This window comes from Cherax quadricarinatus, chromosome 48 (genome assembly GCF_038502225.1).
Source record: "Cherax quadricarinatus isolate ZL_2023a chromosome 48, ASM3850222v1, whole genome shotgun sequence".
In the NCBI taxonomy this organism is placed as follows: domain Eukaryota; kingdom Metazoa; phylum Arthropoda; class Malacostraca; order Decapoda; family Parastacidae; genus Cherax; species Cherax quadricarinatus.
In genome coordinates, this window is record NC_091339.1 from 5,008,625 (window position 1) to 5,022,478 (window position 13,854).

At 37.3% G+C, this 13,854-nt stretch overlaps 1 protein-coding gene across 4 annotated transcripts in view; it reads right to left on the reverse strand.

Annotated features, from left to right (window-relative positions):
- Window positions 1–13,854, reverse strand: part of CadN (neural cadherin) — a gene marked incomplete at its 5' end in the record, with an annotated part of 755,916 nt that overhangs the window by 89,069 nt on the left and 652,993 nt on the right. For 2 of the 4 annotated variants that reach the window (XM_070094821.1, XM_070094823.1), the window contains 2 exon segments: window positions 4,334–4,471; window positions 5,983–6,147. In XM_070094821.1, coding sequence (XP_069950922.1) covers window positions 4,334–4,471; window positions 5,983–6,147 — 303 coding nt within the window. 4 annotated transcript variants of the gene reach the window in all.

Sequence of the window (13,854 nt, forward strand, 5' to 3'; positions counted from 1 at the left end):
GAAAAAGCGATAAAAAACAAGGAAAAAATTCCAAAAAATATATGGGCCATGAGCAGACGCGCTACCCATATCGCTGTCACCTTACCTGATATAAATGACTATAATTTCTTGTAGAAACATCGTAGAACATTGATTCTTGTACCATTGTGTTGCCAAAGAGTTAAGCTATTTTTCTATATGAATAACTCAATTTCCATAATTTTTCGATTGGAGAGCGCGCGAATAATCAAATATTGCACCCTTAAAGAAATGCCAGAAACAGACCTCTTTGGAACACTTTTTTTGAGCGACAGGGGTCCAGAGATTCTCAAGCTGGTCCTAGTGGCATTAAAAAACAAAGAAGGGAAGTAACTCCAGAAAAGGACTTGGTACCTGAAGTCCTTATGGATGGGGATTTCCCTTCCAAACAATAGTACACCTCCAATCTCTCCCCCCCTCCCATCTCATCGCTCATCAATAAGTCTTCAATAAAGGTACGTGTCGTTTTAGTAATGTTTTATTCTGCATGTCTCATTGTTTCCTGTGTAGAGAAATGTATATTTCATGTAAAAAAAATATTTTTTTTTAATACTTTTGGGTGTCGGGAATGGATTAATCGTATTTCCATTATTTCTTATGGGGAAAATTAATTCGGAATTAAGTGGGTCGAGTCACTCTCTCTGGAACAGATTAATTACTTAATTCGGGGGTCCACTGTATAATGCATCGAAACCGTAGATTAGAAGGAGGTGCGGGATTACCACAACTATTATCCAGAGGGCTGAGGAGGGGTTACTGAGATGGTTTGGACATGAAGAGAGGATGGAACAATATAGAATGACTTCGAGAGTGTATAAATCTGTAGTGGAGGGATGGCGGGTAGGGGTTGGCCTAGGAAAGGTTGGAAGGAGGGAGTAAAAGAGATTTTGTGTGCGAGTGGCTTGGGCTTCCAGCAAGCGTGCGTGAGTGTGTTAGTAGCAAATGGAGACAAATGGTTTTTAGGACTTGACGTGCTCTTAGAGCATAAGCATGGTAACATTTATGAAGGGATTCAGGGAAACTGGCAGGCCAGACTTGATTCCTGAAAATGGGAAGTACAGTGCTGGCACTCTGAAGGAGGGGTATTAACCCTTTCAGGGTTTCGGACGTACTAGTGTGGCTTACGCACCAGGGTTTTTGACGCACTAGTACGCCTAAATTCTAGTGCCCTCAAATCTAGTGAGAGAAAGCTGGTAGGCCTACATATGAAAGAATGGGTCTATGTGGTCAGTGTGTGCAGTACAAAAAAAATCCTTCAGCACACAGTACGTAATGAGAAAAAAAAAACTTTGACCGTGTTTTTGGATTAAAACAGCAAATTTGCCCTGTATTTTCGTATGGTATTTATTGTTGTATTCTAGTTTTCCTGGTCTTATTTGATAGAATAGAAGACATATTACAGAAATTGAGATGATTTTGACTGGTTTTACAATGAAAAGTACCTTGAAATTGAGCTCAAAGTAGCAGAAATGTTTGATTTTTACCAAAGTTCAAAAGTAAACAAATCATGCTACACGTCCAATACACATCAACTGGCGAGTCTAATATTCTTTCACAAGTGCGCTGATATTATTTATACCATTTCTACACTAATGCAGTAGTCTGCATAACAGTAAATCTTCTATTTTTTGTGAGAATAAAAATTCAAAGTGGAAAGCAAAAGAATGTAAGAGGGGTGTGGGGATGTGACTAATGAATAGAGGATATGCTATTTTAGTGCCAGGATTGTCTTTCTTGTTTATTCTGGACCCTATTCGGAAATTGGCATCTTTTGAAATTTGTGTGAAATTGGTAAAATTGCTAAATTCTGACCACTTTATTGGATAGTTGAGATTAGTAAATGGGTGGTTTCTTGTACTCATTCAATAGAAAAAAATGGAGTTCTAGCGAAATAGCTATGATTTTTTTCGACTAGTACACTGGAATTGGCCAAAAATAGGGCTCAAAGTGGGCAAAATCGCTGATGCATAAACATTGTCGAGACCACTAACTTGGGAAGAGCATAATTCCATAAGTTTTCCATCAAATTTCATACTTTTGGTGTCATTATGATCGGGAAAAAATTCTCTATCTTTTCTTAAGAAAAAAAAATTATTTTTTTTTTTTTTGAAAATTTGGCGACCCTGAGTACAAGTCTTGGAGAGGGCCTGGCGACCCTGAAAGGGTTAATGTTGCAGTTTTAAAACTGTAGTGTAAGCATGCCTATGCCTTAGTGGGAAACAGCCAATGTGTTAATAAAAAAATAAAAAATAAACCCTTGAATTGACACATTTCCTAGATTAAATTTAAACCGTTTCTTAATTTTTTAGGAGTCTCCAGTTGAACCATTTCTTTTTGTAAAGTCTTCTATTTCCCTATTTTGAAATAAACTGATCAATACTATGTATGCACATTTTACATAACTTGTCATATATCATGTTTATGTCTGCCTATTGTAGTACAGTAGACCCTCATATTACATGGTAGTTATGTTCCTGAAAATGTTGTCTTAGATAAATCCATGTTATATAAACTGAAGAACTTAGGGAAAAAATAGGGTTACATTCCTGGGGCCCCCCCAAATGCCAAACAATTTTTTTTTTTAGATATCCAGATCTTGTTAGGTAAGACACACATGCAACAGTTAGGTATCTTTTTTTCGAAACGTTTCGCCTACACAGTAGGCTTTTTCAGTCGAGTACAGAAAAGTTGATAGAAGCAGAAGAGATGTGAAGACGATGTAATCAGTCCATCACCCTTGAAGTTTTGAGGTGGTCAGTCCCTCAGTCTGAAGAAGAGTATTGTTCCATAGTCTGAAACAATATAGAGTTGAAGTGACAGGATGGAGCCCTATATACTGCCAGGAGGCGAGATGTAGGCCACTAGTAGAGGTAAGAATGTAGTCATTGGGAGGTCACGTCCCTCTCAAATCCAGCCATTCTCACTAGTAGAAGTTGTCCAAGTTGTTTTCTGTTCTGTACCAAGATACCATTGTGTTGCAGATCCAGATCTTACAAAAATAAAAATGATAATGTTGTTTTTGTTGCTTAAGACTACAAATAAAACAGAAATAATATTATTTACCTTAAATTGTGGTTGTTGGTGTATGTCAGTGATTGTGAAGAGAGTGGAGATGCATGGTGTGGCCCTACTAGGCTAAGGTGAATAACTGTTGGTTGTCAGCAGAAGTGGATGGTTGAGGTTCTGGTACTAAAGCTGATAGTTGTACTGGAATGTGCATAAATTCTGTAATGGATCTCTGGCTTCTTTTACCCTACAGTACATTATACATTATTCCAGAAGCTTGGTACTGCCAGGTTGGGGTCAGAGTCCACTGATGCAACTAGTTTTATCATCACTTTTCTTGTCTAGTTACACTTGGTTGTATTATGTATTTGGAGAGGTCACATCCAGCAAAGCTTCTGGATGAGTACAGAAATTATCAAAAACGAAGAGAGTCTTGAATGCAAGGTTTTTGCTGTGCAGGTAAACTTGACCTCAGGAATAGTGTGATGCTTAAACCAGTCAATAAATATTTCCTCTGTCATCCATGTTGACTGGTTTGACCTCCAAATTACTGGTAAGGTGTTTTTACCTACACCTTTCAAAGCACGAGGATTCTTAGAGCAGTAAATAACCATGGGCTTACACTTGAAATAACCTGATGCATTACTGCAAAGGAGCAAGGTGAAGTGATCCTTCACTGTCTTGAAGCCCAGTGCAGCCCCGCAGAGACAGTGATCTCACTCACAGCCAGGCGGCAGCCTGAGCTGGGGAAATACCTCACGGGCGGCGCTCCAAATTTTTTCCCCTCCCATAAACGGAACCACATTAATTTTACAAAGTACTGTATAAAATTATGCTGCAATTTCTCAATAGTGTAATAACCAAAAGATGCTAAATAAATCTGTGTAATATGGGGGTCTGTGTTTATTCCAGTTTCTTTAAAATACTGTTAAAGATCTACCTACTTTCCTTTCTTATAATCTAGCTATTCTTTTCTGCTGTACAGGTTTGCAGTGTAGGTGCTGTGTGCTGATTACAATTCTGAGATATAGGTGATGAGTACCAAGTACATGCAAAACAATGTAGCACTAAAGTATCAAAGAAATATCAGGATTTATATAATTTCTTGCCATTATCAAATATTTTAATTCCTACACTCTTTCTCTCCAGCCTAATGTGTTGATTTTGGAGTGAAGAGAAATATCAATCTCGCACTACAAATGTAATGACTAACGAGTAGTTTCAAACTTGTTTAAAATAAATACCAAACTAGAAATACAATATCTCTGATATTTCACAGGTTTGCAAGTATACAAGAGAGATGACTGACCTTCCTCACAAAAATTTCTCCTGATGTACGATTGACCTCAAACTGAGACTGATCGGGGTTGTCCATATATATACCCTGGCCTGTTAAGAAGTAAACAATATCCTGTATACGGTCGCGGTCACCATCTGTGGCTGTAACCTGTTAAAACATGATATTAGTATTAGTAATCATTACAACACAAACCAACCTTTATTATGCAAAATTTTTTAATAATTATTATAATGAAAAGAAATTATTACACCAGATATCTTACAACAGCTTCAATATTTATTATAATTATCGAATTTTAATAAAGATCTATCTAGCATATTCATACTTTTTCACATATATGAACACAGTGAATTAAAAGTGAGGCAAAAAAATCTTGAACAAAATAAAATATTGTAAAGTAAAAACAATGCTGAACTGCAGATATTGCACATGCACATGTAAACTACATCTAACATGAATTAGGCTATTTTCATGCATTTATGTTGGGCCATGGGAGTAATTTTATGCAGTAACTGACAGCATTCACACTATCAGAGATATTAATAAAGCTAAAAGTAAACCACTTTCCATCACGTTATGAGTACTGAAATAAGTTGGCACATAATGCTGCTACACGAAGCATAAAATAAACCACTTCACATAACATGAATATTAGTAATGATTAACAAATATATCAGCAACTTGAAGTAACTTATTGGCCAGTCTTACACTAGTCCTCTTAGTGTGAATGACTGATAAGTCATTAAGTAATCACCCACCATCTAACATTAACTGACAATTTTAGACTATTTTCTGACAACAATTAAGGTCTAAGTATTACTGTGCTTGACAAAATATATTTATTTTGTTGGCTCATTATATAATGAATACTGATAGTTCTGATAAGAATAGGTGATGCAAGATTTTATTCTACAGTATTTTTATAAACACAGGCAGGCCACAAGTTTTTTGTATGATATATGCCAAGCAGTTTCAAAAAACAATTAAAAACCTACTGCATTATTCTCAAGAAAGCACTTGGCAAAAACAGTCAATTAGATTATCAATCCTTGAGTTACTTTTTTTTTTTTGGGGGGGGGAAATATTCAAATAATCCCAAGTAAGCAAAGCAACTTAACTGAGTTTATCTTCACTTCTATGTTGCTAATGTTACAATATGAATTCACAATTAATAATAACGGCAAAACTAAATATGCACTGCATAATAGAATTCTTCAGACCAAACTGTGCTTGACATAAAGTCTATTGTTAACCAATTAAAGCTTTAGTAATACAAACAAGAAAAATTTAAAGTTCTCCACATAATATTTTATACATGTGACTGGTTTGGAGTGTTTTTCTACCCCTCACAGCCTGGCCTGGAGCCAGGCTTTTATATAATGAAAAAGTAGTGGAAGTAAACTTTGATAGTTATTTAAAGCTTTATTTTAAACTTTCATAAAAAAAACATTAATAAATGCACAACACTTACACTTGTTGCCAAGCAGAAAGAGTACTATACAGCAACGATCACAAAGTAATAATCAAGCCTAGAAACACAAATAGTAACCAGCCTTATATCGTTTATACAATGAATACGTGCCATCCCTGCTTTCTGATATTTTCCTTTCCCACCACCCAACAAAAATAAAAAAAAAAAAAAAGGAAAAAATGTCTACCTTGAGTAGTGGTATAGGCAAACCGTCACTGCGCTCCTCTTCAATAGTTGCTTCATAATTTGGTCTGTCAAACTCTGGAGGGCGATCATTGACATCAGCGATGTGGATGATTACTTTGGTTGTTGCCTCGTTGACACTATCGGTGGCTACTAGACTTAGTTCGTACTGAACCACCAAACAAGCATCCGGGGAACAGAAACAAAAACAGTAAACATGATACTTCATTACCATGCTTACTGCAGTAAAACAAAACTCAATGTAAAATCAAACTGCTATCACATCTCCTGCACATGCACCTCACTGGAATAAAAGGGGACAAAATAATGAGGAGGTGCATTATAGGGATAAAAAAAAAAATAACGGGTTTGGAAGGGCTGTGGCATGCACATCGTGGGGAAAAAACAGCAGTATATAAAATTGTTGTGTCTAAAAAGCCTTGATTATAATTTGTGTTACAGTCACGAGCATGACATTTATATCAAGGTGGGGTACAAAGCTAAAAAAAAAAAAAAATTAATTTTGCAAAGCCATGATTGAAGTTCTAATCTAACATGCTCATGACCCTAACATAGAAACACAGAAACTAATACAATCAGGAGGGTAACAAATGAGTGAGTGGTGCAGGAACAGAACAAGCCAGAATAAGAGTTTCTTAGGGACAGAGACCGTGAGGATATTTTTAGGTAGGCTGCGGTCATCTTCCTCGGTGATCTGCGTTTCATACAGGGGCCGATCAAACATTGGTGGATTGTCATTCACATCTTTGACATGAATGACAACTGTAGTATGGTTCTCATTACGGTTGTCCGAGGCCACCAGTTTGAGCTCATACTGGACGAATAGAAGTCATGTTAAATACATAAAATATTTGCAACAGACATTGATTTACATAATACAATACACTCTAAATTTAAAAAGATAAAAGAAAACAGTATAACATATATGGAAGACTAAGAAATAAGAACTTAAAAAATACTGTGAGTAAAAGCAATGTTCTGAAAGTGATGTCACAAAAATAGATTTAAAAAATTCTTCAGTGTCATCAGCAGGAGGGAACAATTTTAAACTGAGAAAAGGCCTATACGTATTATGACAAAAGATCCTAAAGAATTCTTCTTTGTAAATAATGGTATGGTAGACTTCTGGAATGATATCCTCAATAAGGTAGTGTGGCTACAACCACAAACTTTTTTCCTAACAAATTAAACACTGAAGACAATACACCACAAGCCGAGCTCAGCTCCTGTACCTGAAGTAATGAGTAATACTGGCAACAAATACTTGAAGAATCTCCCTATCATGGCTATTCCCTTTTTGTCCCCTCATTCCCAACTCAAAAAAAAAAACATTAAATTCACTCTACTTGATGGTATTGGTAATGAGGCAGATACATGGAAAAGATGGTGCAGGACCACAAGTAATCACAGAGATTAAAACATAAGAAATAGTAATAAGTGAAAAATACAGTGGAACCTCGGCTTAGGAATGCCTCACCATGTGAATTTTTCAGGATACGAACCGTCATTCGGTCGATTTTTTGCTTTTGGATATGAAGGAAATTTCAGGATGCAAACTTCCACCTCAAGGGAGGTTCCTTAACCCTTTCAGGGTCCGTGCCGTAGATCTACAGCTTTACGTTCAGGGTCCAAACCGTAGATCTATGCCATGAGCTCAGCTCACTCTGATAAGCTGCGAGCAGTAAATTTGGGCCTAGATATGAGAGAATACATCTATGTGGTATGTGTGCACCACATAAAACAAATCCTGCAGCACACAGTGCATAATGAGAGAAAAAAAATGAGACCGTAATTTTCAATTAAAACGGCGACTTTGCAGTGTTTTTTCCTATGTTTTTTATAGTTGTATTTGCAATTTCTTGGTCTCACTTGAAAGAATGGAAGATATACTATAGAAATAGAGATGATTTTGATTGGTTTTAGTACTGGAAATGGCTTGAAACTGAGCTCAAAGTAGCAGAAATGTTAAATTTTTGCTGATGTTCAAGAGTAAATAAATGACCTCACAAGTCTAATTACATGACAGCTGGTGGGTCTAATATACATTCACAAATGTGGTGATATTATTTACACAAGTATTACAGTATTGCATAACAGTAAATGTTCTATTTTATGGTTTGAATAAAAATTCATTATGTGAATAAAAAATCAAAATGGAATTCATTTGTAAAGCCTGAAAACGTAACTAATGAACAGAGGAAATGTTAGTTTAGTGCCAGGAATGCCTGCATTGTTTATTCTGGACCCTATTTTGAAATTGGAATATTTTGAACTTTGTGTTAAATTGGCCAAATTACCAATTTCCGGTCACTTTATTTTGTTGTTGAAACAGTTGACTTGGCAATTTCTTGTGCTCAATCAATAGAATAGAAGTAATACTAGTGAAATAGCTAAGAATTTGGTTGACTGGAATACTGTAACTGGCCTAAACTAGGAGTCAAAGTTGGTAAAATCGCCGATGCGTAAATATCGCTGACACATCAAAATTCGCGAGAGCATAATTTTGTCAGTTTTCTACCAAATTTCGTACTTTTTGTTTTATTACCTTCAGAAAAAGATTCTCTATAATTTCATAAGAAAAAATAAAAAAATTATTTTTTTGAAAATTCTTGGACACTGGTGCACCCTTTGAAATTTGGCCTCTGGACTGTGAAAGGGTTAACATTCATGTTTCACCATTATCAAAAAACTCAGTATTACTTGCTTACCCTACTGGCCTTCTCTAACAATGCAACACTGGATTTCACAGAATCAGAATTGAACTTAAAAATACATGAGACAGACACCTATTGTAATAAGCAGTAAGAAAGTAAATACACAGCCCAAAGACTGCTTTAATACTTCAGCTATTTAACACCAAAGAAGAGACGAGCCTGGCCAGGAGTAAAAGAACTCCCAGAACTCAAAGGTAAAGGTCACTATTACTTGCTCCCTTGCTCTCATTCTAGGCCACACAATCCTAACTTAACTTTCCAGATTCAAAAGTACATTACAGTGTCAAATGAGATTCCATAACTATCACAGCAAGTAGCATGAGAATAAATGTAATGCTGTCACACTTCATACTAAGCTTTTTAGTACTGCATAAGGATACAGTACTACTATAAAAAAAAAAAGATTTTGACAATATTTGTACACCTAAATTGGAATAAGTAGCTATAGCAAGTAGCCAACACCTACAGAAACATAGGTGCAGCTGTAGTATGATTTCTACACCTACAGAAACAGATAAATTACATAAGTCCTAAGATATACAACAGAATGGGTGCTAGTCATGGATCATGAATCAGAAGGAAGACAAAATAGGCATGTACACTTTATAGCTATTAAAACCTGAGGATTTTTTTGTTGGGGGGGGGGGGAGAGAACCAGCAACAGGAGGAAAAATAGTCTATGAACTTAAATTGCAATAAAAGATACTGTAGATCAGAAAAGGTTATACAGGTCCACATCCCTTTATCCGAAATTCTGAAATTCGAAAAGTTCCAATGTGCATTTATCAGTGAGCAAGAGATTATGGCAATTTACTCAATTAAAGAGAGATTGCTTAGACAGAAACTTATGTTAATAAGACAGATGACACTTGAAGAAATCTTTAAAAATACTGATTGTCAACTATCTTGAGAATCATGTTCCTGGTCTATAATTATCCTATTATTTCATTTATCAATATATTACTCTATAAATAAACAGTAGTAGCATTTGTAGTCTTTATCCCACTTAGTGTGAGTATTCATACTTTTTGCTGCAGTGTTAATGTTTGATTATGGGGTACTGCCCTAGATCCCACCAATATTCTGAAATTTGAAAAATTCTGAAATTCAAAACACTACTGGCCCCAAGGGTTTTGGATAAAGGGATGTGGACCTGTAAGAACTTTTCACAAATAACTGTGATAGAAACTGGAATGGGTTCCATATACTATGACAGTATGAACCACAACCACTGCCAAATATAATTAAAAACAAAAGGTTTATTAAGAAACACAGTAAGCAAGGCTCAACGTCTGTAATAATTTAGGCAATACTACTTTCACAAAATATTACCCTGCTCACACTCCAACAGCTTGTCAAGTCCCAAAAAGCATTTGTCTCCATTCACTCCTATCTAACATGCTCACACATGCTTGCTGGAAGTCCAAGCCCCCTCACCCACAAAACCTTCTTTACCCTCTCCCTCCAACCTTTCCAAGGACAACCCCTACCCCACCCTCCTTCCCCTACAGATTTATATGCTCTCCAAGTCATTCTACTTGATCCATTTTCTCTAAATAACCAAACCACCTCAACAACCCCTCTTCAGCCCTCTGACAAATATTTTTAGTAACTCCACACCTCCTCCTAATTTCCACTCTCTGAATTCTCTGCATAATATTTACACCACACATTGCCCTTAGACAGGACATCTCCACTGCCTCCAGCTGCCTCCTCACTGAAGCATTTGCAACCCCAGCTTCACACCCATATAAGAGTGTTGGTACCACTATAATTTCATACATTCCCTTCTTTGCCTCCATGGATAACGTTTTTTGTCTCAACAGATACCTCAACGCACCACTCACCTTTTTTCCTTCATCAATTCTATGGTTAACCTCATCCTTCATAAACTCATTCACTGACAAGTCAACTTCCAAATGTCTGAAAACATTCACTTCTTCCATACTCCCTCTCTCCAATGTGATATCCAATTTTCTTTACCTAAATAGTTTGATACCCTCATCACCTTACTCTTATCTATGTTCACTTTCTACTTTCTACCTTTACACACCCTCCCAAACTCATCCACTAACCTTTGCAACTTTTCTTTAGAATCTCCCATAAGCACAGTATTATCAGCAAAAAGTAACTGTCAACTCCCATTTTGTATTTGATTCCCCATAATTTAATCCCACCCCTCTCCCCAATACCCTAGCATTTACTTCTTTTACAACCCCATCTATAAATATATTAAGCAACCACTGTGACATTACACATCCCTGTCTAAGACGTACTTTTACCGGGAAGTATTCTCCCTCTCTCCTACACACCCTAACCTGAACCTCACTATCCTCATAAAAACTCTTTACAGCATTTAGTAACTTACTACCTATTCCATATACATTGAACCCTCGGGTAACGGCAGCATTGGCTAACACCAAAATCGGATAGAGGCACGTTTTTGCATTAAAATAGTCTCGGCTAACGCACAAGAATTCAGTTAAGAGCAATCATCCCGAACACGTCCGCCTGTCCATCCAGCCTGAGTGCCTCAGCTGCCCTGCCTTCAGCTAGTGTGCCACTGTTTACAAGCCAGTCTGGACGATTCCACGCATACATCAGACACATTTTGTATTATTCCAGTGCTTTTAGTGCTTGTAACTGCTAAATAAGCCACCATGGGCCCAAAGAAAGCTTCTAGTGCCATCCCTGTGGTAAAAAAGATGAGAATACTATCGAATTAACCCTTTCAGGTTCGGCAGGCCCTCTCCAAAACCTGTTCTCAGGGTCGGAAGATATTCGAAAAAAAAATTATTTTTTTTCTGATGAAATTTGTTTTTTTTTGCCATCAATACGTATTTACCAAGATATGGAGGCATGAAGTTGACAGAAATTGACCCACATATGGCAAGATCGCCGACTGCTGGTCATCCGGTAATCATTTGTTTTTTCTACCTTTTTCTATTATTTTTTAATATTTTTTCTTTTCAAGTAACTTTTATGGCCTGTGAGAACAACATGAGGACTATTTTGTAAATATTCACTGTTTCTGTACTATACAATCACTGCACCAACACCGTTGTCATTAAATTGTTTACAAAACAGGTTTACACAAACAAACAAAATAAAATGTTGTTTATTACAACTTTTCTATATTATAAAAACATATATACAGTCACTGGACATGTTCTTAGAAGTTCTGCAGCCTGTGGAAGTCTTTGAAACACAGTGTCATGCACAACGGCGTTTTACATTCCTCACACATAAAACGAGTGTCTCTGCATTGTTGTGGGCGTTTTTTTGTATGTGCACAGATGTAAAACATCTTCTGAGCCTTTTTTTGAAAGCAGTAGCATGCTTCAGACGAGAAGGTAGTTGTTGACAATTTCGTGGGCGGTTTTCTATTGCAGGTGTTGTTCCTTGGTACTTGATTATTTGTCTGATGACAGACAAATAAAATTTGCCATATGGTGGTTTGTTTCTGGTCCTCATCTTATACATATTATAAGCACTGAGCATGGAAATGTCCAGAATATGGAAAAAGAGTTTTATGTACCACTTATAACTCTTGCGAACACAATCAGCAAACCCAATCTGCACGTCACACTTGTCCACTGAATGCATATTGAGGGTGTAATCAATCACAGCTGCAGGTTTTAGAATGGGTTCATTGCTCTCTCTATGCTGCCTGCCAGTGTTTGCCATTTCGTTAATTTGAAGTGATGACAACAGTGTGATATCTCGTTTGTCATGCCACCGAAATGCCATGATGTCATTGGCAGCAAACGCCTGTACCTCATCTCTACGAGTGCCAGCGTCGAACCTGGGCATATGTTTACGATTTCCATGCACTGTGCCACACACATTTGTCATGTTCACTTGCAAGAAATCACTGAGTAAGGGGCTTGTGTACCAGTTATCAGTATATAATATATGCTCCTTACCAAGATATGGTTCCATCATTGTTCTAACCACATCACCAGAGATACCCAGTAACTTCCTGGTATCTTGCAATGTATTACTTCCAGTGTACACAATTATATCCAATACAAGACCACTGTAGCAATCACAAAGCACAAACAACTTTATACCAAAGCATTTCCTCTTGCTTGGTATGTACTGCTTGAATGACAGTCTTCCTTTGAACAGAATCAAAGACTCATCAGTAACAAGCTTCCTGAAGGGATAAAAATACATATTGAATTTCTGTTTCAGATACACAAACACATTTCTAATCTTATATAACCTGTCATTTCTGTAAGGCCTGGTTTTGTCTGAGAAGTGAAGCATACGTAATAGTAGCACAAATCGATTCACTACTATTATATCAATGAACCCTGGGGTTGCAATCAGGCGGTCTGTCGACCAGTATGATTTGACACTATGCTTATACACATGTGGCGTAAGCATTTTTGTGGCAAACAAAAGATACATCTCAGCCACAGCTGTCTCCTTCCACTGGTGTAAGCATGAGTTTGGTGAAAGTATTGTTTGCCATGGTGTAATCGAAGTGTCTGTTGCTTTCCCTGACAATAATTTCCATCAGGGGTTAGTCAAAGAATAACTCGAAACATTCCAATTCAGTGGCATTGTTCCCAAGAGTACAAGATGGCCGTATTCACTTTAACTTTCACCAAAGTGATGGGGATTGGGAACAAAACTGGCAGCTTCCTGCCAATGCCAGGTGCAGCCTGCTGGTGGGTACTGGATACTAACAGGTGGTTGTGGTTGTGGAGGTTGGTGTTGTGGGTGGGTGGGGGATGGTGGCCTTTATTGTAGTTCTGCTGAGTCAGCGGTGTGGGTGGCAGCATGGCCCACTGCTGGTGCCTCATGGCTGGCACCACCACTACCACCAACAGATGCATGCACATTTTCCATCCCAATTGCCACACTATCATCTTCATTTTCACTATCTGTTCTTGTTGTACAGCCACGAGATGTACTCCTTCCCCTTGGAATAGCATATGGCTACCAGAGCGCACATACCGTCACATATACTGACACTTCACTGGAGAATATTCTACTTCACTCTCGATACTGGAACTGCTTTCAAGAGCTTGGAGTTCATATTCACAATCACTATCATCACCACTGCTCATATCCGAGTCCTGGATATGGGAAAATAAGAGTTTCCTCTTTCATTCGGGTACAACTGAACG